The sequence below is a fragment of the Agelaius tricolor genome, unplaced genomic scaffold (assembly GCF_023055355.1).
Source record: "Agelaius tricolor isolate 1412-34295 unplaced genomic scaffold, bAgeTri1.0.p SCAF_17, whole genome shotgun sequence".
Classification (NCBI taxonomy): domain Eukaryota; kingdom Metazoa; phylum Chordata; class Aves; order Passeriformes; family Icteridae; genus Agelaius; species Agelaius tricolor.
Window position 1 is genome coordinate 18,039,825 of NW_027269277.1, and position 23,988 is coordinate 18,063,812.

General features: G+C 43.0%; 1 protein-coding gene across 1 annotated transcript; it reads right to left on the reverse strand.

Annotated features, from left to right (window-relative positions):
- Nucleotides 1–2,869: 2,869 nt before the first annotated feature.
- On the reverse strand, nucleotides 2,870–23,316 carry CHIC1 (cysteine rich hydrophobic domain 1). The gene is made up of 6 exons (XM_071442756.1): nucleotides 23,130–23,316; nucleotides 15,704–15,758; nucleotides 9,247–9,402; nucleotides 7,616–7,672; nucleotides 7,368–7,427; nucleotides 2,870–6,688 (listed from the first exon to the last, which is right to left on the reverse strand). The coding sequence occupies exons 1-6, from the start codon at nucleotides 23,297–23,299 to the stop codon at nucleotides 6,638–6,640; spliced, it is 549 nt and encodes a 182-aa protein (XP_071298857.1). The 5' UTR covers nucleotides 23,300–23,316; the 3' UTR covers nucleotides 2,870–6,637.
- Between the last annotated feature and the right edge of the window lie 672 nt (nucleotides 23,317–23,988).

Sequence of the window (23,988 nt, forward strand, 5' to 3'; positions counted from 1 at the left end):
CCAAATGAGATCCCTGGTTACACCAATGAAATCCCTGATTATACCAATGAGATCCCTGGTTACACTGATGAGACCTCTGGTTATACCAATGAGATCCCTGGTTATACCAGTGAGACCCCCGATTATACCAATGAGATCCCTGGTTACACTGATGAGACCCCTGATTATACCAATGGAGCCAGGTTATACCAGTGAGACCCCTGGTTATACCAATGGAGCCAGGTTATACCAGTGAGACCCCTGGTTACACTGATGAGACCTCTGGTTATACCAATGAGATCCCTGGTTATACCAGTGAGACCCCTGGTTACACTGATGAGATCCCCAACTATACCAGTGAGATCCCCGATTATACCAATGAGATCCCTGACTATACCAAATGAGACCCCTGGTTACACTGATGAGATCCCCAATTATACCAGTGAGACCCCCGATTATACCAATGAGATCCCTGGTTATACTGATGAGACCTCTGGTTATACCAGTGGAGCCAGGTTACCTGTATAGAGGTGGGAAAGTGCTGCTCACCAACAGGCCTCAGCAGTGCCTTTCCATTTTCCACTCTTTTCCATTTACAACAAAACCCAGAATTCCTTTTGCTGCTGTGTTCAGACACTTCACTGTCAGAAATGTCCAAGGAGATTGTTGTAGAAACTCTCTGGAGAACCAGTAGTTTTCAGTTACCCCTCCAGGCTTGCACACCGTATAATTTACAGTAAATACAGATCAGTCATCACCTTTTGATTAATATTTGCCTTTTAATTTTAAATTCTTATTAGTCTGAGAGCTACTGTAATTCCTCTTTCCAATTTTATTACCTATCCCATGGGACCAGCACTGTTGTGAAGAAGTGTTTCTTTTCTAGCCAAAATATCAAGTTATGTTTGTCACTGAATACAAATATACAAACCTATTTCCTGCAGAAATTTTAATTTTCTGCTCAAGAAAGGCTACTATAGATAATGAGATTTACATAAAGAATGTGAAATAAAATGTGAATGTATTGAAAGGATCATTACCTAAACATATTCAGTGATTAGGGAAAATGTAGAATTCAACAGGTTAGCCCAGACCCAAATCTGCTGTTTGCATGTTTATAAAATAACCAGATGTAAATCAACCAAGCCCAGGTAGATCCCATCTCCCAGATAAACCACAACAAGGAAATTACTGATTCAGTCAGATGTAAAAAATTCAGTCAGATGTAGAAATATTTAAAGCAGGTCAGGGACTAAGTAAGTAAAAGGGCATTTAGAAAATTCATAAGCAAAATTCAGGCATCTATCTGGGAACTAATCTTTTTAGTAAACTCATTTGTGTTAATTTTGCAGACTGAATCAGCCTGTGACAAACACTTCTCCCAGGAAGACTGGGAGCACAAGTACAAGGAGAACTGGAGGACTGGGGGGACACAGTAATGGAAATATTGAGAGATTCACCAGTACAAAGTGTCAGATGCTGAGTCTGGACTGATGAGTGTCTGCAGGGAACTTGTACAAACTACAAGTGGCTGAAGAGAAATAGCCCCAGATTTATCACAGAACAGCTACAGATCAGAAATACAATACAGCCCCTAAGGAGACAAATGTGACCCTTGAAATTTAATGGATCACATTCTTTTCACACGAGAAGGGGAACTATCAACACTGAAATAAATACCTGGTGCCTTCTGGGCCAGGAGCCACTAACTGGAATATTGTTCCTGGTCACTCCTATTCAAGGAAAATTAATTCAAATAAATGCAGGCAGGATGAACAGAAACAAAACTTTGCTTTTGAGGGGAGGCTAACATTTAATTTGGTCTAAGAAATGAAGGGTTGAAGTCTCTCCAAGCTTCACTAAAAAAAATAAACTCAGCTAGAACAGTTGAAGTGATGACAGACACAGCATTATAAATACACTGGCACAGACAGCACAGCAAGCTGCTCTACCAACAGGTCTGAGACTGTCTTCCAACAGAGTCAGGGCCAAATCCCAAATATCCTGAGCACAGGCCTTTGCTGCTAAGTCTGGGCAACTACACCTCCTAAAGCCCCCAGGGATTAACTCCTGACTCAGCCCCTCATCTTCCTTTTGGCTGAACAGCCCAGAAACATTCCCTGCTTTCTCAGCCAACATCCAGGATCAGCTCCATGCTCCAGCAGCCCTGGGTTTGCCCAGAACAACTTCCAACAAACCCACTGCACGTGCCCCTTTCAGGAATGCGTGCTTTTCCCTCAGGGATGAGCCAAAGGCTTTAGTCTGAAGTCCTGCTTTCCCAGCTCCAAAGGCAGCCTGCTCTCACACACAAAGGGCTGCCTTGTGCTGGGCACAAACCCCTCTGGGAGCCAGGATCTGCTCACCCTCACACCCTGTCCCTGCTCAGGCTGGCTCCCTGGGAGGTGTGAGGAAACCTCTGCTTTTGGAGAGGAATTCCTCTCCTCTGCAGGGAGAGATTCCTCCCTCCCTTACCAGGGAGGGTCTGTGAGCCCACCAGAAAATAATGGAATTGTTAAGGCTGGCAAAGACTTTGGAGATCACCAAGTGCAACCATCAACCAGCAGCACCACGCTGGTCACCACTAAACCACGTCCTCCAGGGCCACATCCAGACATTTTCCACCACTGCCAGGGATGGGGACTCCAGCACTGCCCTGGCAGGAAGGTGGAGCACCAGGAAAATCAGATTGATGATCAGGCTGCAGTTCTCATCTTTGGAAACCCCTCCTGTGCTTTCCAAGCCTTGTTTGAAGGAGCCAGGGCCCTGGCCTGGCTGTGTCAGGTGTGTCTCATTAGACACACCCCACCACTGCTGCCATCCCACTGAAACACCTCTACAGGGACAGACACAGAAAATGTCAGGGTTTTTTTCCATAAACACATTGCACTACTCAAGGTTTTCATCTTTGAATTTAATTAAAGAAAAATGTCTCAAAGTGATGAAGCATGTCTGACTTCCAGCTTCTTTCAATGGCACGAGCCAGTGCAGTAAATTATAGAAAGCAAGCTCAGTTAGAATTTTATTTTCATTTAAAATAAAAAATAGAGAGAAAACTCTCCAGATGTGAGGTCCTGTTAAAAAAGTGGCTGTTCACTTGTAAACAGAATAAAAGTGTTAAGAACACAGTTTCATACAGCTTAAACAAAACCACTTTTCAGAAGCAATACAAGTATGTTACAACACTGTAAGAACACCAAAAGCAGAAAACAAAAGAATGGCAGAAGAATCACATAACATTGCTTACTAAAGTGATAAATAATTGATGGTGAATGTTAATAGCTTGACATTTTTATTGCTCCAATGGTAGTGTGTTGACAAGAAAATGTAGTAAACTGTCAGTGGGACAATAATAAACATCAATTTATGGTTTTGCATATGGAGTTTTTTGTACCTATCAAGAAGAGCATAGGAACTTCTTTTTTGTATTTATCAAAACCACACCAGATTTAATAAAATTCTTTTTTCTCTGTTTAAAAGTCACCCATTTACAACTGAACCCACACTCCCTAGACTTGGGTGTGCATGTTTGAACACTTCTGTGTTCCAGCTCTGGGAAAACACCTTTGGGCAGGTGGGGAATCACTGAGGAGCAGCTCTGGTGCTTTGCCAGAGTTCTGCACTCCTCAGTACTCTCCACGTACCAAACTTTCTAGATACAAACCCAAAGATTTCCTGGATAAAACCTAGAAACAAAATTAGTGTCACCATGTTATTGTGAAGAAATAAACACTGATTTGGTAGACAGTAGCTGCTTTTAAAAATCTGCTGCAAACTCCCACTCCTGAGAGGGACCAGTTAGTTCCCTTTTCTCCTTGTCTGCACAATGGTGTTGGAACCAGCCAAGGCACTTTCTTTACCACTTCCACTCACTCTGCTGATCTTAATCTGTTACACTGCTACAAATTCTGACAGATATCCTCCATGAACACTTCACCAAGTCATGCTGATCATTCACTGTCAAAAATGAGATTTCCAGTCTTGGGAGACAGAATTAACTGGGATGTTTTGGTCTTAAAGGACAGGCCAAGCAAAAAGAAGCTGTGTAGAGCTCACAGCAGTACTGCCAGCTGCCTTCACCTTCCAGTGAGCTCTGAATCCTGTGTCTTTCACATGCAAATATAATACTGCTGCTGGTTTTGCATTTTAATGCAAATTTATCTACTTATTAAAACATGGAGCTTACTGTAAATGACAGGTTTGGCTCTGGTTCTTTATGTTATGGCCACATAATTAAATGTCAATTAAAACACAAAGACAAGACCCATTCATGGTTTGAAGACTGCACAAGTAATAATTAAGGACAAATTAAAATGTATAGGATTTATGTACTTAAAATGTAAACTTTACAAATTAATATTATGTGCTGAAGTGTTCAAGGCCAGTTTGAATGGAGCTCTGAGCAACCTGGGCTGGTGGAAGGAGGGGGTGGAATGAGAGGAGCTTTGGGGTCCCTCCCACCCAACCCATTCTGTGGTTCCATGGGAAGTGCCTGTTCTCCCCTTTGGGCAAGTACAGGGAGAAAATAGATTTGCATGAAGAAGAAAATCAGAACCTGCTGAGATTTCTTGAGTATTTTGCACAACAAAGTTCTGGCAGAACAGTAAGAAACTTCCATTGTTCTGTTAATTACTCCAGAAACTCATTTGTCAGTGAAACCCAAAGAAAGAACTGAGTGTGCCATTTCAGTTTTGGTTTACTCTGCCTTTTCTGCCATTATTTTCTCTGCTTCCAGTTAACACTCATCCCCAAAAAAAGAAATAAATTGGAGACAACACTTTGCTTGGTTCTGCAATGGAAATCTGAGTTGCAGGTGTAGCTAATGATAATTTCAAACAACACAGGAGGTTTTTATTCATGTTACAAATGCAATTACACATTTAGTTGTCACCAATCTAGCAGTCAAACAAAGTTTCTGCATGAAATGTGCAGATTTCAAACTGTGAACCATCAGTCTGGGACAGGAAACAGCACAAACTTCCCTTTGAGTAACAACTTGCATAAAACTGGCCTTCTGTAAACACTGTGTACAAGGAATCTGACCTACTGCAGGTATTGGGATGCAATGGTCTTACAAATACTGTATTTTAATAGCATATTGCAAACTGGAGAGATGCAAATACATTCAGAGGAAACCCCAAGTCACCCTGAAACTAAAAAGCAACTTGGGATGATGTTGCAGGGAGTCAAGATGCTGCAAAGAAATGCCTGGACACTGATAGTGAAATCCACCACAACTTGCAGATGCTCAGTTATCTGCTGGGCTTTGTTCTTTCTAGTTAGGAAAGGCAAGGAACTTGCAACAATTTCCATTTGCTTTCTTTTATCAAGTGCTCTTGCTTAGATCAGCCATTAGAGGAAGTTTTTCTACAATGACTTCCCTTCCTGAGATCAGGCAAACAGGGAAGAATCCAAAATAATACTGAATTCCACAAGGCTCTCCTGGCTCTCCAGACAGTGCCTGACTGCCAAAACAGATTCAGGAGCCCTTTCAACTGCTGCCCTTCCTCCCCTCAGCATGTCTGGAAACTCCACTTGGACTGAGATAAAACCTCCTGCCACTGAAGGGACTTCATGTCACTGAACTGTGAAAATGCTGAAGTGCAAACACACCAGTAACAAAGGTGCTGCTTCAGCTGGGATTTGGCTGTTTCTGATTTTTCTCTTCTGTAACGAAGATCTCAGATTTGAGGCTAATTTTTCCTGACTTTGAAACAAAATAGAACTTAACATCCATATATATTCCTCACTTCAAAAGAGACTTTAGGATATTTTGTTAACAACAGCTGCCATCTACCCCACAAATGCAGCTTTTGCAGAGGTGAAGATTTCAGCTTTGTATTTCAGGTGCTGCAAACACCACCTGAAATACTTGTTAAAATAAAGACAGAAATGCTATGCATTTTTCATCCATTTACTAAACAAAGTGCAACTGAGCCCTACACATCTGACATATGTACAAACTCTTTATGGCTTTCCCATAAAACCAGTGTGGGTGGGGCTGTACAATCCCAGGGGAAGGAGCACATGGAGCAGATGCTGGGGATGTTGGCAATAGAATAAGAGCTATAATACATTCTGTAAACCTTGGCATACCACACTTGACATTATGCAAAGAGTCAATATTTACAAATCCATAGTGGGTAAACTAAAGAACCCCCTAAATGTAAATGATGATTTTGCAAAGTGCAGGACAAAACCAGTGCTGTTGATTGCAAGTCCTATGCAAGCAGGTTCTACTAAAATCATTACTACTGGAGTTTACCTGGACATTCCTACTGAGGGTTTCTAGGATTGCAACACTTAGGATGAAATATAGGATGACACAGCTTTAGGATGCACATTGGAGGACAGCAAAGAGAGAAATTAATAAGGCAGCATGCTCAGAACAAGTTGAAGCAGCACTGATGTTAAGATCCCTAGTGGCAACTCTATCAGTTATTGGTAATGTTAAAAATTCAGAGTGCAACATAGAAGCCTCGTTTAACATAAAAAAATGTGCAAATTGTTCTCTTCTTAACAAAAGAAAGTAACAGCAAGGAAGATTTCTACTGAAGACCATTTTTAAGTCACAGCAAAGTAGACCATCTTCTTTCCAAAATCATCTACAAGGCACTAAGGGTAGAAAATGACAGGTAACATGAAAGACCAATGTTGTTCCTCAGTCAGGTCGAAATATGGGGTATTTTGGTAAGAACTCTATTAATATTACCTGTTGAAGAAGGGAAAAAGACAAGACAGAAGACAGTAACCAAAAAGTTCAAAGCTTCAGCACAATTTCCATGAACATAAGCTAATTCATAAGACTAAATATATCTGAGATAGTCAGTGAGGAGGGAATGTTCCCCAGGGTAACAAAGCAGAGATTGCAGACATTCTGAAATAGAGGGATTCTGGGGCTTGGCTTTTTCTGGGGTGGATCTCTTTCCCTAAAGCCAACACAATCTTCACATGTTAAAGGGAATTGGAGAGTGGCAGAAGCACAGGAATACTTGAAATTCTGCTTTTCTACAAGGTCTGTCTTGTTTAAAACCATGTGAAATTTAGGGCTGTCAGGAAAAAAACCCACCAAAACAAACCAAAAACACAAAAGAAAAGGTCCAACCAAAAAACCACATTCCTGGAAAGATGCAGTATTTCTGCAAAATTCTTTGAATCAAAGGGGTTGTGAACACACTGGAAAAGGGGGATAGGTGTTAAGGAACTATGGACTGGTGCTGGTGTGGGAATCACTCCAATGCAGAAAGTCCCAGGGGTCTCCCTCATTCCAAATCACAGAGCAAACTGCACATTTGACTGGGAGATCTTTTTGCACAGGGTCACTAAGTGAAGGATTTTCTCTATTAAATCATAGTTCTGTTGAATAGCAATAAGTAGAAAGCAATACTCACATATTCCATCATATTGCTAGTTTCACATTTCCTTTTACTCAGCTTCCAGTGCAAACCAAGCTAAGGAAATAAATAACAAAGGATTAGCACAGCCTTGTTTGGATGAGGAATGCACCAAGCATTAGCAATACTGAATTACTAGCATCTATTATTTAGGATCAGTATAAAATATGGAATTATGACAAGACTGTAACATCCTTCATTGCCAATATTCTTCAAGCTGAAACAAACAAGCACTCTTTTCTTACCTTATGATATAGTCTGTTATTTTCCCATTCTAATAACTTCTGAATTGATCTTCTAGTCTAGAAAGGAAGTCAGAAGTGGATCAGAAATGGTTCAGCAGCTGCTCTCATCCAGCAGGATCTCACTGCTGCATTTCTGGCTAAGGTGAATTCATAGGAAGTTAAGTTTTATAAAAGTAGAATGAGCCAAAGAAGAAATACATGGAAATCTTATAACTTCAACCCCCACCCCCCCTTTTTTCAAAAAAGGAAAACACTCATGGGTTTTTTGTTAACTTGGAATCACTGGAAAAATTTCTAAGATCAAGTGCAATTTAGGCCTGTGCCTTTTACAGAGTTCATTCAGTTATCAAGAGATCCTTTTGAATTTGGTGTTTTTACCTCCCCAGCCAACAAAGCAGAGTCTCCTGGCCAAATCCACACTCACTGCAGGTATTCTGCTGAAAACACAGATTTCCATGCACCTTATTTCCAGATTTTGCTAAGGGAATTGTGATCCGGATTTTGGAAAAAACTCTCACCACCAAACTCCAGTTCACAACAAATTATTTTCAACTCTTGGCTACCAAATGTGTCCTTCATGTCCTGCTCTTTCCACGACTGTGGAGAGGAGATAATTTCTCAAGTTTCAGTGATTTTGAAGGTCACAAAAAGACAACTGTGATGATCCTGCATGGTATACATTTAATTTTAATCACTGCATGGTTGTTATCACTCTCACACTCCTATGCCAGTGCCATAATTGCCCCTACCTGGTGCATATTCTCTGCAGCCTTGAGAATTTCATATAATTAATGGGCATTTATTCAGATTTTCATTGGTACAGGGATATTAAAAATGGCTTTAAAACTGCAAATACTCCCTTTGTATCTCTCAGGCACAAACCTCTGCAATAATTACATTTATAAAAGCAGTTAAAATGAACTAAAACAAGTCCTGTAATGTTTGAGTGATGCAGCTTCAGTGATGAGCACTTCAACAGTTAACACATCAATGCATTTCCAATATTTACTGCTGTGATAAATCAATTCTCAACACAAACCACAGAGGTAATTGACTAAAGTGCTTTTCAAAATTATTACTTTGGGCCTGATTACAGGAGTGGTCAACTCTGTTAGGGGGGAAGTCTAGAAAATAAATTTGCACTTGTTCTTAACAGAAACAGCACAGTAAAATACAGCAGATAAAGCACAGCTCTGAAATGTTATGGTGTCTATTGCATACAAAAAAGTGATTTTTAAATTTTAAAAATCTTTATTTAGGGAGTGGAGGGAGTGGGGATGGGGGGTGTGAAAAGGAGAAGTGATTTTCAGTCTCATTCTGCCACTCTTTAAAGGTCATGAAGGTTCAGTTCTGCACTCAATTCTTAGACCTTGAAAAATCCTGGAAATTTAGAGTATCATATATTCCATCCTGTTTGAACTGAGATGACACCAGCTACTCTTAAAACTATTGAGTCAACTGCTAATTTGGTGTAATTTCCAATTTTTTTCTATTTTCTAAGATGGAAACCAGAATAACCTTTTGAATGTGAGGCCAAACCAGGGTTTTAAAATGGGGAAGATATTACGAAAAGTTATTTAATCCTACCAATAATTTAAAAATGCCTAGAATGTGCTGAAGCATGGACTCACTCTTTTGTTAAGACAGACCACAGGCCAGAGGCTGCAGCCCAGAGTGCAGCAGCAGCACAGGCAGCCACAGAGCAGCCACTTCACATTGACAGGGAGGTTCTTCCTCAGGCAGGCGTTCACCCGGCTGATGCTGGTCTTGAATTCCTCAGGGGCCACCTGCAACAGAAGGCTCAACTTCAGGGAGAGCCAGCACAGGGGTATTTTCACAGAAATTGCCTCTGGAGGTTAAAATGATACAGGCAATGGCACAATCTTCTAAAGCACTGGTCACCCAGTGAGCATGAAAAGTCATTTTCCTGCCACAAATTCATTTCTAGTGCATGCACTGCACAAAGCTGAGTTCAAAAGCCAAACATCTTTTAGATGAGCAGCTCATCTGTATTTATTGCACCAGAAATTAATAAATGGGCCTGACAACACAATGGGCCCAGACAAAATCAGAACTGGGACACAGCTGGGCAATGCATGCACTGGCTACACTGAGCAAAACCATGGAACAGTGACAGAGGTCTGCTTTCCAAGGGAATGTGGGAGCAGTTTAGCAAAAATAGGTACCACAGAAAGGGAGAATATTGTCCAAATTAGTGTCACAGCAATCTAAGTCTGCACTGTGCCTGGGTGAAGGCTCTGTCCACAAAATCACTTCCTGAAGTGGCCCATAATGAAGCCACAACTTCCCTCGTGGCTGCTTCCTAAAATAGGGAAGCCTAAAAGAAATACCCTGGATTGTATTTAAGGCAGAACAATGCACCTTGTACAGGGTTAGGAATAAAGCCTACTTACTGCAAACTAGCTTTTGGAAATTCAGGAATAATATTTTATCCCTGTATTGCCAGGGCAGAGCCACAGTGGAATTACACATTTTGTATCAGCAAGAAGCTCTTTTCTCCAATAACTGCATTTCTCACCTACTCACACAGCCCAAATCCCTCATCTCCCTACAGAATGCAGTCACTCCACCTGACAAGGCAAACATGGATTTGAGGCAGGGACTCCAAGATGACACCCTTAACTCTAATGCAGCCCAGCATTCAAATACCCAGAGCAGAATAAATCAGGCCCAACAAGAGACCTGAGCAGGCAGGCACAACTCAGGACAATTAACCCCCCTCTTTCCTTCCTCCCTGCCATGTGCATGCAAATCCCCAGTGTGAGTCTGCACACAGAGCTGGGCTCCACAGCCCCCAGCCAAGGCAGCCCAGCTCTGCTCATCTGACTCTGCAAACAAGGGAGCAACACCAAGCAAAGTTCATTTAATGACAAAGATCCCTTTCAGCAGGGGCAAAGCCACAGGGCAGGAAATGGGAGAGGACCTGATGCTGCTGCTCTGCCTTTTGAGCTGAATTCTTTAAAGCATTGCAGGGAAGGGAGTAAATAAATACAACATCTGTTTCCTGGCCATTCAGGTCACCAGGCACTACAGAGTCAGGGGGCAGCTGGCCTTGCACACCAGCCAGGCCTACAGTTAAAAACATGAGAACTTAATTTGGGATTATTTTACAGCAGGAATTAATAAAGACATAGAAAGGAATTATTTTGTCCCCCTCCCACATTAATTAGACTGTTTTGTTTTACATCTACAAATGTAACTTAAAAAATTGTCTGTTTTACAAGAGGCAGTTTAGGGGAAAAAAATAAAAGAAAATGGTCAAAGAGATTTGAGATCCTTTGTACTGGGACATCTGCAATGAAAAAAATCCCATTGTAATGTGGTAAACTATCCTGTACTTGCATGTCTCTGGAACAAAGTTTTATGGATTTCTTTGCCAATGCCAGATCTTGTACTGGGATATAACAAATACCAGATGCACATGAGCAAAACCATTTCATCTTCAACGTGGGAGAGTGTTTTGTAGGAAAGAACATCTGGGCTGGTGGTTTGCAGTAACCTCAGGCAGCTGCTGCACTCACTGCCTCAAAGTAAACTGGATTCCTACATTAATTGGCATTTTCAACTCCTAAGGAAGTTTCTATGGGCCTCATATTTAGATATCTACAAATGGAACTTCCTTTGATTTACAATTTTATATTCTGTTTCTGTGAAATATTAAAATAAGTAGTTTTGTTTTTTTTCCTAGAAGCCATTCATACTTTTGTAAGGAGACTTCCTAAGAAAATAGAATGTTTCCTTTTCCTTCAGACACAAAGTTTACTGGACCTTGACAACAACACAGCCCAAGCTCCAAATGCAGATGAACAAATTTGCCAAAGACAATGGAATGGCACAGGCCAGAATTCAGTTTAACAAGAATAACCCTTTATCAGTGATAACATCCAACATGAAGAGAACCCAACCAGATCCTCAGATCACAACTGGCAGAAAAATTTGGGAGCTAAGAAGAAAGCCCAGGGAAATTCCCTCTTCCTGTGATAATTTTTAGGGACTCATTGTTCACATCAGGGTAACTTGTTCCTGCATTTTAAGATGAATACTGAAATACTCTCATTCTTGCAGAGCAAATGGCTAAAGCAGAAACCAACTTTGGATGCCACTAAGCAACAGAAAATTCCCATTTCAGGAGTTTTGGTCAGATGTTTACCTTAATGTAGTATTATGAAAGCAGCACTGCCTGCTAACTCACCAAATATTTTCATGTAAAGGTGAATACTTGGCTACAACATAAGATGCAATTACTTAAGATGCCTTTGACTAACCCCAACTATTGGATTGTTTCTGCCTTTAGGAAATGGAATCACAACAAATATTTCTGTCACTAATGACACATCTTCATCTGAACCTAAAGGAACTGGACAGCAAGATAAGCCTCATCTTGTGACAAACAGAAGAAATCACAATTTTGTTGCTCAGTTTACAGCTCAGTGACAGTTTAGCATTGTTACACAGTGATTAAGAACAAAATACCTGTAAATAACTGTTCTAATCTAAGAATGACATGGAATCTAAATGAAAGTCAGCACAGAACTGTTGATTTTCTGACACAATTTCAATTCTTGCCTCCTTGCAGGTACAGCTTTTGAAAGGTGTCTGTGAAGGGGCTGATGTGTTTCAAACAAACAGAATTAACAGCTCCTCCTGCACAAAGACAGCTCCCTAAGAAAGCCTAATTTTGAGCAATTCTGGAAATCTCTTGGAGAGTTTGTGTCTGGCTCTTGAAAAGAATGAGATAAGCACTTTGCTCCTGGCTGTGCTGTACACCTTGGGAAGGGACATTAGCTCCTTTCAGCAGGGAAAAAACAAAAAAAAACATAAAAGGAAAGGAGGGGGTGTCATAATATTTTACAACAGGATGCAGAGGATCTCCAAACACAGGAAGGGAGGCAGCAAGGCCCAGCAGGCCTGATCTTCCTCCTTCAATCAGCAGCAGCAGCAGCCCTATCAATCACACAGCACAATGCCCAGCCCTCAGTTTATGGCTCCCCCTGCCCTGCACTGCACACTCCTCGCTGGGCAGGACCCCTTTTGTTTCAAGATCAGAGCAGGAAATTCCACTTTTCCCCTTCAGGATCACTGCCTCCATCATTTTCTGGTCACCTGGAGCAGTGGCTGCTATTGTGCTCCAAATCACAGAGAATATTTTGTTAAATGCTTGTTTAAGAGAATTAATAATCCTGCAAACCTGTAGCACACAGAATTTAAATTTAACCAGCATTCCAATTTAGGCCAAGGTCCAATTGCATTATTAAAAGTTAAATATTGCCTCTGTATTAAGTGTAGTCAAATCTTTCCTTATAATGTTCCTCTGAAAAGAAGCCTGGCTTGGGATTTACAAACCAGGCGAGTTTCTGTCTCATCCTGCAAGACAAATATTAATCCAGCTGAATTAGCTACACCAAACATCTGATGTACCTGGGATTTTCCTTTCCTTTATTATTTTATTGTCTGTGCCCTCATATGTACACATTCACCTCTCCCAAGGAAAGCAACCAATGAAGTCTCAATTAAACACTGAAGATGTAATTACAAGCATGTAGCTCTAGGCCAACCTACAACAGGTATGCAGGCTCTGGAAAAACTGGGAGACTGGGAAAATGGGTGAAGGAGGGGGATTCCAGATTTCAGAAAAAGAAAATCAGGTTTGTTGCCATCATGATGTGGATGGGCTGAGGGCAGAAAGCTTAAGGAAATTCCTGCCACAAGAATGTGGCATAAACCCCACAAGTTTGTGCTTCTGGGACAAAGGTGTAGCTACAGAGTTTTCTCTAATTAGGATTCTCATCCTGCTTTAAAAACCTACATCTTGTCCATCTGTATTTATTCCAAAAAAAACCAGTACCACTGAGAGCTCCATCAAACCCATCAAATGGCTTCATCTCTTGCACTCCATTAGCAGATGGGATTTATTATGAATATCAATTCACAGGGGCAGCAAAGACATTCAACTTAATGTTACACAGGCATATGAATAAACTATGACATTGTCTTAGAGGAGCTGAGGACCAGTGCAAGATCAGAGTAAACATTTTAATCCCAATTTGTAAATATTAACAGTCTCTGTTATTCATAAATTTTGATTTCATAAAAAGCAAAAAAATTACATTTTAACAACAGAGGATCTTAAAGTGGGGTCTCAGTTGACTACAATCCTGATTATTGTGAATTATTTAACAGGGTATTTGAAGAAAAACTTACTGAAAAAAATGACTGCATTTTAATTTTCAACAGAGGTTAAGATGATTGACTGTCTCAACCAGAGGAAGAAGCAGATTCTTTATTTCTTGCAATTGACTGAAGTATTAAAAACTGAAAGCCCCACAACTGTGGTTTTTAATGTCTTTCATGGCAGTGGTGGCAGGCAGGAAGAGAAATGTGTTTATTATCTTGTTTGATTGGTGTTCTCCCCTGACAAAAGGGAATTCATCTCCTTGCTCAGAAAGCCCCTCAAATCCACAAGACAACAGAATATCCAGATTCTCAGCAGAGGAGCATCCCTACACACAGCAAATCCCTGCCATGCCACTCCTGGAGCACTGATTTCACACACAGGACAAGAAGGGTAAATGCCAACAGAAGAATCTCCTCTTTTCTGTCTTTGCTAAATTAAGCCCAAGCACTCAAGTGAACTTTAAATTCAGCTTTTGTTCACTGTCTATTTAACAACAGAAGGACAGTCAAGTGGAAAATGTGACAGCCACTGATGCTGGTATGAAAAAGTGTAGACTTGGCTGTAGGTTGGTTTTTTAATAACTCAAATATATTTTAGAGAGACAGAGATGAAATGATACCATTAAATTTAGTTTTAATGTTTCTTGCCTGGGATTTTCCACAGGCTTATTTATATTAAACTACAACTTGAGCAAAAGAACATCAAAATTGTTTTTTTCCAAGATGTATTGTGGTGTTCAGTGATCAGAAAAGAAAAAGCCTCAGACAAGGTGGTGAAATGCAAAGTGCTCTCAGCAGCCCTCACACTGGAATCAGCAGGATTTGTCTGTCTGAGCTCAGTGAGATCCTAAAAGTCCCAGGCTGATTTTCAGCACCCAAAAGCTCCAAGCAGAAGCTGCTTTTCAGGGCTACTGCTGTCAGATCAGCTGGGCTACCTCAGCACAAGGGTTTTATTCACTGCACTCTGGGTGAAAATGCAGGAGGAGAAAGCCCAGCTGGATCTGGCAGGAGCAGGAGCAACCACTCAGCTGCATTTGTGGATTGTTGGTATGACTCAACCCCTGCAAGGGGCTGCAGAGGGAGTGCAGCTCTATGGGATGACATGAGACAAAGTAGAAAGAGCCAAATAAACTTTTTTTCTTCCCAAATTCTGGAAAAGGTACATGAGGGGGATATAAATCAAAGTAAAAACAAAGCACTAGAGAGTGAAACAGCAGGAAGAAAAAAATTCAGGAGAAAAAGAATTAAGCAATTAAAAGATTAAAAAATATAATTACAAAAATAATTTCAAACTAACTAAGAATTTAGTGAAGATTGAATTAATAGCTACAAATTACAGTTCCTTACACTTGCATTAAGTAAGATGACAGGACTCCAGAGAAAGCAAGAGACTTGTCACCACTAATTTTCAGAACTAAATGGTAATTGTGCAAATGTACTAAAACCCTCCTTAATTTGTAGATTTAACACTATGTTTTGTTCTGTAAAGCTTCAGATAAAACAGATTCACTTCCAGAGCTTTGTCTAAACAAACTCAAGGCTTGTCAGGCGTACTGAAAAGAGAGGTCCAGTGTTTGCACTGATTTAATTCAGCCAGGAGGGAGCACAAGCTCCAGGTATTTCCAAAGCAAGGTTAAGTGAGTGCTGCTCTCAAGTCTGCATGGAAACTGTGGGGTCCTGGTGAGCTCTGCTGTGTTTGGAATGTCAATAATGATAACAATCACTGCAAATCCTCCTTGTTTGCAGCTCCACTGAGGGGCTGGGCAGCGAGCAGCTGGGTCACACAGGCCACAGGTAAAGCTGTTAGTGGGGTCATGCTCAGGTATCCAACACAGAACCCACTGCAGGCACTGGCTCCTCCCATGGAAAAGAACAGTTTAATCTCACACTTACCTTCCCTGTCAGAACAGAAGGAAATTCTGTATCAAACTTGTTGCTCAAGCCAAACCTTGAAAACAAAAGAGACAAACAAAATATATTCCACCTAACTTACTTTGTTTCCCTTCATCAAAATTGTAATAAGAGTTTTTACTTTAAAAAGAAGCCACTATTAATTTCCTTTGCCCTTACAGTTGCATCATTTCACCAGTTCTGATCTCAGTTAATAAAGGCCTGGGGTACCATTCAGCCATTTCAGACACAAACACAGCTCAGGGCCTTACTTCAGCACCTCCAGAAGTGGAAAATTCCTTTTCCAACTGGATGGCAGCAAGTTTCAATCTTTGATTTCTGTAAGAAAAAACCCTCCAGCTATGAGATCCCAGGTTCAACAACCCCTTTACTTTCTTACACATGCAGTTGTTCCACATGCAACAGATGAAGTTTGTTTTAAGGAACCCATTCATCATCATCTTAGAAATTTATAACTATGTGGTTTTAAAAACTTCTTTTGGGCTGAGTTAAGGCATCTCCTAAGAGCCTACACAAAGGAGACTTTTACAACAACTATGAAATTCTAGAAAATTAAGTTTTGGGTACCACTGTGACTACTTTTCACTGAAGTGTTTTGGGGTTTGATCAAAAGGTTTTCCTTATAACCAGTGAAAGCTCCAGGGAGCTGGATTTGGCTTGTAAACCTGTTACCACCTATTCCAAAACTCCTGAACCTTTAACATTCAGTAATTTAACAAAATACAGCAGCAGCTGGCCCTCAGCTACAATCTGTATGTTTGATGAAAGTTAAATATATTGTACATCAAATCAGCTCTGCTAAACTATCTCCTGAATATATGTGTTCAAAAAAATCAAAATACCTGAAAGAATCACTGCCAAAAAGAAGAGAACAATTATATTTGGTATTGTAGGAGTTATTGAAGAAACAAACTTTGTTTTGAGTCAAACTGACAGCTGCCATACTCCAAACTGGTCTCTAACAATAGCAGCACTGCTGAAATATCACAGACTTGGGGGATGGTTGGGTTGGAAGGGACCTTGAAGGTCCCAGCACCTCCCTGGACATCAGTGCCCATCAGTGCCCATCACACACACACACACCCTGTGCACTCTGGAACTCCCCAGGTACCCTAAACTGACCTGAAATGGCTCCCAGGGAACAAAAAGTCAAATCAACCTTAAAGAAGAGAGAGGCAGAACAGAGGAAGTTGTGCTGGCTCTAGAAATCCAGTAACTGAAATGTCTGGCAACAACACTGGTGAAGTTCAATCCAGTCCTTCAATGAATAATTTAAGTTAGAGCCTCTTGTAAAGAGCAATATTTGTGTAAAACATTACAGAAACCCCCAAACAGTACAACCAGTAAGATTTTAGGCAAGCACAAAGGTTACTAACATAGCACATTTCCATTCTCTGTAATCTGGCAAGTCAGCCTCCACATTTTGTACCTTTTGAAGCTGAAATCTTCCAGGTTTTGTAATGTTATATATTTAGTTTTAAGGAAGCTTGGAGAGCAATGAAGTAGTCTTTCCAGTCTTAAAAAAAAAGACTAAAATTATAAAGCACATTCCCAAGCTTGCTTTGAGGAACCCAGACTTTTCTGTGCATCAGCAATGGAACAACCTGGAATGATCACAAAGCAGGAGCAATCAGACAACACAACAAAATAAAAATACTGGAAAATTCAAGAATTATTTACTCTACCCATCTAACAGACCAATTCCACTCAACCATGCCAAAGGTCCACCTTGTCCTCAACACTGATTTTTACAGTGGCCAGGAGCAGCAGCTTAGGATACAGCAAAAGAAATGAAAAAAAAAGAGCAAAGAGGTACCAGCTGCTCCTCAGAACCCTCCTCTGACCTCCAACAATTCAAACATTTCCTAAGCCACAGGTAGTGTCTTTTACCTCCCTGATAAATATACTCATGGAAATTCCCACTGCACCCCAATTTCCAGAAAGAACAAGAGAAATTAGTGCTTTCTGATGAATAAATCTGATTAGGAATGCAAGATCACAATGTGTTTTGGGTTAAATTTCAAAGCTGATGTCATGACACACATTAAAACCCCCAAATAACTAATTTGTATTAGTTGCCAAAACACTCCCTTCAGCTGCAGCATGTCCAGGAAACCTGAGTTACAGAATGGCATTTCTCACACTGACACCTGGGAGTGGCTAAAGAATATAACTTTATGTTTTAACTATACTTTAAACTCCATATTTAGTCAGAATCACTGATGGCCTTTAGCACAGTTTTACTAAAATATCTCTGGAAGTTTTACAGACCATTCTGTGATTATTTACTCCAGGGCTTAGAACCATTAAACTCCTGTTAGATGGAGCAGAGGGGTGACTCAACAACCAAATAAAATAAAAAGATTGAAGCAGGATGTTATACAGTTGTACAGCTTTACAGGCAACTTTGTGAAAGTACTGAAGTGTTATTAGAACCTTCCATGTAAAGAAGTTAAAATCTTAAGTATTGATCAAGAGGTAATTAATTGAATTAGACTTCCTACAACAGACAAGTGATCTAGCATGAGCAGGTCTATGAAATCTTCTAAAATTCAGTCTATTTAAAAATCACAATACATCAACTCCAGTAGCTGTCCCTTAAGTCACTTGGAGCAGCAGCTGGTGGTGATTTATTTCTGGGCCAGTTCTGTGACTCCTCAGTGCAAGCTGCCCAAAGTGTAACATTTAGAAATTCAGATCAGTCACCCACGTTCTTTGTTGCACTTTCCTCACTGCATGACAAGTACCTCTCAGAGCCAGGCACCGTTTCCTAGAGGCTGCAACAGAACCAGGATGACCTCACTTGCCTGCTCTGGCCCTCCTTCCCTGTTTTCATGGATAGCACCTCACTTGCCTGCTCTGGCCCTCCTTCCCTGTTTTCATGGATAGCACCTCACCTGCCTGCTCTGGCCCTCCTTCCCTGTTTTCATGGATAGCACCTCACCTGCCTGCTCTGGCCCTCCTTCCCTGTTTTCATGGATAGCACCTCACTTGCCTGCTCTGGCCCTCCTTCCCTGTTTTCATGGATAGCACCTCACCTGCCTGCTCTGGCCCTCTTTCCATTTTCATGGATAGCACCTCACCTGCCTGCTCTGGCCCTCTTTCCATTTTCATGGATAGCACCTCACTTGCCTGCTCTAGCCCTCCTTCCCTGTTTTCATGGATAGCACCTCACCTGCCTGCTCTGGCCCTCTTTCCATTTTCATGGATAGCACCTCACCTGCCTGCTCTGGCCCTCCTTCCCTGTTTTCATGGATAGCACCTCACTTGCCAGCTCTGGCCCTCTTGCCCTGTTTTCATGGATAGCACCTCACTTGCCTGCTCTGGCCCTCTTTCCATTTTCATGGATAGCACCTCACTTGCCTGCTCTGGCCCTCTTTCCCTGTTTTCATGGATAGCACCTCACTTGCCTGCTCTGGCCCTCTTTCCATTTTCATGGATAGCACCTCACTTGCCTGCTCTGGCCCTCTTTCCATTTTCATGGATAGCACCTCACCTGCCTGCTCTGGTCCTCCTTCCCTGTTTTCATGGATAGCACCTCACCTGCCTGCTCTGGCCCTCTTTCCATTTTCATGGATAGCACCTCACTTGCCTGCTCTGGCCCTCCTTCCCTGTTTTCATGGATAGCACCTCACCTGCCTGCTCTGGCCCTCTTTCCCTGTTTTCATGGATAGCACCTCACCTGCCTGCTCTGGCCCTCTTTCCATTTTCATGGATAGCACCTCACCTGCCAGCTCTGGCCCTCCTTCCCTGTTTTCATGGATAGCACCTCACTTGCCTGCTCTGGCCCTCCTTCCCTGTTTTCATGGATAGCACCTCACTTGCCAGCTCTGGCCCTCTTTCCCTGTTTTCATGGATAGCACCTCACTTGCCTGCTCTGGCCCTCCTTCCCTGTTTTCATGGATGGCACCAGGCAAATCCCATCACCTCATTTCCCCCATCTGCAGAGTGCTGAGAACACAGCTTGTCCTAGGGAGCTATAATAAGAAAAATGCATCAATCCCTCAGTAAAGGCTGAAGTGAACATCTTGAACCACCAGTTGCAAACCTCACCTGCAACAGGTACCACAAGGTAATGTTGTTTAGTTTACAAAGCAGGAGCTCAGGTTTTCTGTCCCCAGAACTGAAACAGCAAGAGTTTGGAAACACTTTCTTACATTTAGAAGAGAAATATTTCAAGGTGCTTTACCTTTTAATTTTTTTTTGACTTAAACCTCACCTCATTCTCAGTTCTCCACTCCTGTATTTATAGATAGCAATCAGCCTTACTGGACTGCACAAGTCAAACCTGTTTAGTGAAGCTCTCCAACCCCCTCTGAGCAGAGCTCTTTTCCCCACACCTAATCCAGGGTATGTTTAACCTCTCTGCAGAGTGGGGCTCAGACCCCACACTGCTCTGTATGAGCTATCAGCTGAGCTTTGGCCAACATGAGAGGGTAAAGATGACATTCCTCAAGAGCCCTGAGCTGAAATCTCCCTGAACATTTAATATTCCCCAGTTCAGAACATTTTCCTGGGAAGCCAACAGAACTATCCAAGAATCCTTACCCACAGATGATGTTTTGGAAAATGAAATTTTTGGTAATGAGTGGAAGGCTGAGGTCATTTGCTGTTTTAAACATGTGGAAGGTGGAACAATACCAGATAATAGTCAAATGTTATCTCAACTCTTCCCTCTCTTCCCCAGGTGATGAAAATAAACTTTTCATCAGCACCTGGACTGTGGGTCCCTGGGGCACTCCTACAGAAAACAGGAGACAACACCAAAAGTGAACTTCTAGCCAGACTAGGAGGTCTGCAGACTTCAGCAGGAAGCTGGATACTAATGGCAAAAATATGTTTAATTGCTATTTCATTACCTCATTACCATCCATCCAAATGGGCTTAATGATATGGAAAAATTATAGCAGATAAATACAAGGCTACAGCCAAGGTACAGTTTGCTTACTGCTCTGTTTTTGGAAGTTATTGCCTTTGCTTTGCTGGGCATGACTCAGTGTTCACTACAAATGTCTGTGTGCAGATCCTTGGATACACCAAGCAGCCACACTGACTATGGGAGAAACAGCACACAAGGTGTTCAGAACTCCTCAAAAGGGAATTGCACAAGAAAAGGCATTTACTAGGACCTAGTAATTTATCTGTGCTAAAATTCTAAAGCTTTCAAAACCAATTAATATGACAGAATTTTTTCAAAGAATTCTGGACAAGATGAACATAGATTTTGCCAACCAGTTTTACACATATCCTCTCTGACTAAAATAAAACAAATACACTTTACATGGTCACTCTTCCCATGCACAGGGGTAGAATGGCTAGCAAAAGTAAAGTGGGAAGAACAAGATCCTGCCAAATACCCTCAGAAAACTCTTGGAATTTGTATTTAGTACTGTTGGATACTGCAGAATAGTTACTCTGTCAGAGCAAGCAGCTCACTGACAAGGTCATAAGAATAAAAACTCTCTTGCAGGAAACTGAGAGTCTGAATCTACCAACTTGGGAGTTTTGTGAGAGAACTGGACATGAAAAACTGCAGCAGTGCCCCTGGAACTTGAGAATGATCCCTTCTCTGTACACCAAAAGTATTCAAGAAGGCCAGTGCCAGCTGAGGAACAGGAGCATCTGAAACAAAAATCCAAGCAAAACAATGGCTTTATAAAGATGACTGCTTTTCTTTTTTAAATAATGTCTGACTTGCCAGCTCAGATACTCTCATTAGCAAACAAACCCAGGTTCTCCTGGATGACGTCTCTCCCTTCAGTAACTGGAGCAGGCTGCTTCTGCAGCCAACTGATTTCAAAAGCAGCAGCCTCTGTGTGATCAAAAAGTGACAGAGTTCCAGCACACAAACTCTTTGGGAAGCAAACCAGTTCCCATTTAACAGGAGGTTGGGATTATATACTCCAGTGTCCAGGGTTTACTTGTATTTTATTGGTAACATCCAAGAACTGTTTTTATCAGTATAAGGAGATTTAAAAATACAGCATGAGCTGATCAAAGCTGCCTCCTACCATGCAGGTAGGTCCTGTTACAGGAAGAAAACTGAGAGGGGTGGGAGAAAGGGAAAATAAGTTGGATGGGGATTCAGCTCAGATGGTTACAAGGGCATGTAGCTAGCTAAGGATTTCCACTTCACTGACAAGAGTGCTTTTTGTGATGTAGACATCCCTAGTTCTTGGAGATCCTCCTGCCCATCCCAAAAAGATGCTGGAGCCAAGAAGGAACTGTAAGTAATATCACTAACATGCAAAAAGCATCACAGAAAGCAAAGCAGATGAGTGTGTAATGTCTTTTTCCAGTTCAGCACTTCAAATCAGGTAGCTCCTAAGATGGGTACTTGGTGTTCTGAGCATCTTTGCTTGTGCTCTACCTCTCCTTTAGTCAGGCCAGCAGCTCTTTGGGGTGAGGACACAAAGAAATTCCATCTGCACGAGCAAATGCACTGCGGTGCAGCAGAGCAGCTCCCCACTGGCACCAGCTCAATGCATCCCTGAGCCAGGCTGCCATGAGGACACAGATCCAACCCCACTTCCCATGGCATGGCAGAGCCTTCCCCAGCCAGAGCTTCTGCTGCAGGGACTTAGAGCACACTGCACCTATTTACTGAGAGAAATGGGAATTTTATGCAATCCAAAGACAGAGCCAAAGCAACACAAGCTTGGTGGGTCTCTGCAATACATAAATTTCAATACCTCCCTCCCTGCCGTGAAAATTAACATGACAACCAACAACTTGTTAAGGATGCACTTGCTTCTATTGATTCTTCAGCTTGCTGGAGCAGGAATACTAAGAAAATCCCTATGAGTAAACATTACATATAAGGAAACACAGCTTGCTCGTCTTCTGTTCAACTGTTTAAATGAGCAGCAAACATTCTGGCTCACGCTGTGTTCCAGTGATAAAAACACTCAATCTAAACCAAACTCTCAACTAAGTTGGGGGCAGATAAAGTAGAGCACGGGCAGGAGCCTCCTCTGCAGTGCAGTGTGGGGGCTCCCCGGCTCAGCCGTGGCACACAAGGGTCACAGCGAGATGGTTTGAACAGGCTGTTCGTCCTCGCATCGCGTGGACTTTGCTTTTTATCTAACAAATTGTTTGGATAAAGAGGAGCAAGCAGGGAGGGCTGCCAGGGCTGCGCTGCAGCCTCTGCACCGACAGCCAACTCCGGCTGTTCATTCACGGCTGGGGGTTCCCTCGAGCTACCGGAAAATGCCCACGTTCACCAAGTTCCCCTCACAGACAGGGGAGAGGGGCGCAGGGCTGCGGCTCTCGGCCCCGCGGGGCGGGAGCCTGGGGCCGACAGGGCCGGGGCACGGAGCTGCCGCTGCCCTCACCCCTCCCGGCGCTCCCGCCCGGCTCCACCGCCCCGCCACACCGGCCCCTCACGCTGCCCCCGCTCCTTCCTTACACGGTGATGTGCCCGGCGCCCCGTACCGCTACGGGATCGGGCGCGTCGCGGGGCCGGGGCAGCTCCTGGCTCCGCACCACGGGCTCGGGCTCATCCTGCTCCTCCTCGTCCTCCTCCTCCAGCTCGTAGATCGTGTCGAAGTCCGCCATATTGGGCAGCAGGACGCTCATCGCCGGCCCTCCCGCCGCGCCTGCGCAGCGCGCGCCGGGGGCGGGGCCGCGCCTCGGCCACGGCGGCGGGAGGGCGGCGCGCAGGCGCAGCGCGGCCCCGCGGGAGCGCGGCCGCGGACCGGGCCGCACGGTGCGGCGGCCGGGGCCGGGCTCCCCGCGTCACCCGCCCCCTGCACGAGCTCCCCGGAGGCGGTGGGGAGCGGCTTGTGGCCGGTGTTGGTGGCTGGAGGCGCCCGCTCAGGTGCGCGCGTGCTCGCTCGCCGCTCCAGGGCGGCGGGTAACGAGCCGGCACGGGGAGCTGCTGAGAGGAGTTAGCGTCGGTGGTTACAGCCAAGCCGGAATAACCTCGTTGAACTCTTTAACTTGTTTTCAGAGACTCGCTCTAAGCCTTCCGTGCACACGGAAGCGGAATATCTCTACTAGCGTTAGTAGAGTTTATAACTGCCCTGACCTCCCTTCCCTTCCCGCCGCCCCCGCCTCGGGTGCGCGCGCGCGGCCCTTCCCGCCCCTCAGGCGCACGAGGGTCACGAGCCGGCGCGAGCGGCTCCTCAGGGGAGTTTTAATTTGCTGCTTATAGGGAAAGCCAGAAAAAAACCTCACTGGATTTTCATTTCCTTTCCAAAAAAAACCCATAAAAAAAATCAAATCACCCTTGAACCTTCGGCGTACAAGGGGCCTGAATATCTATA

Bases quoted from the DNA above. Each gene is read 5' to 3' on its own strand.
- CHIC1 (XM_071442756.1), bottom strand. From the start codon at position 23,299: ATGAGCGTCCTGCTGCCCAATATGGCGGACTTCGACACGATCTACGAG. The intron at 7,673-9,246 runs GTGAGTCCATGC...CTTCCTTTCTAG, and splicing joins TGGTCTGTCTTAACAAAAGA to ACTAGAAGATCAATTCAGAA. The intron at 6,689-7,367 runs GTGAGTATTGCT...CTTCTTCAACAG, and splicing joins CTAGCAATATGATGGAATAT to GTAATATTAATAGAGTTCTT.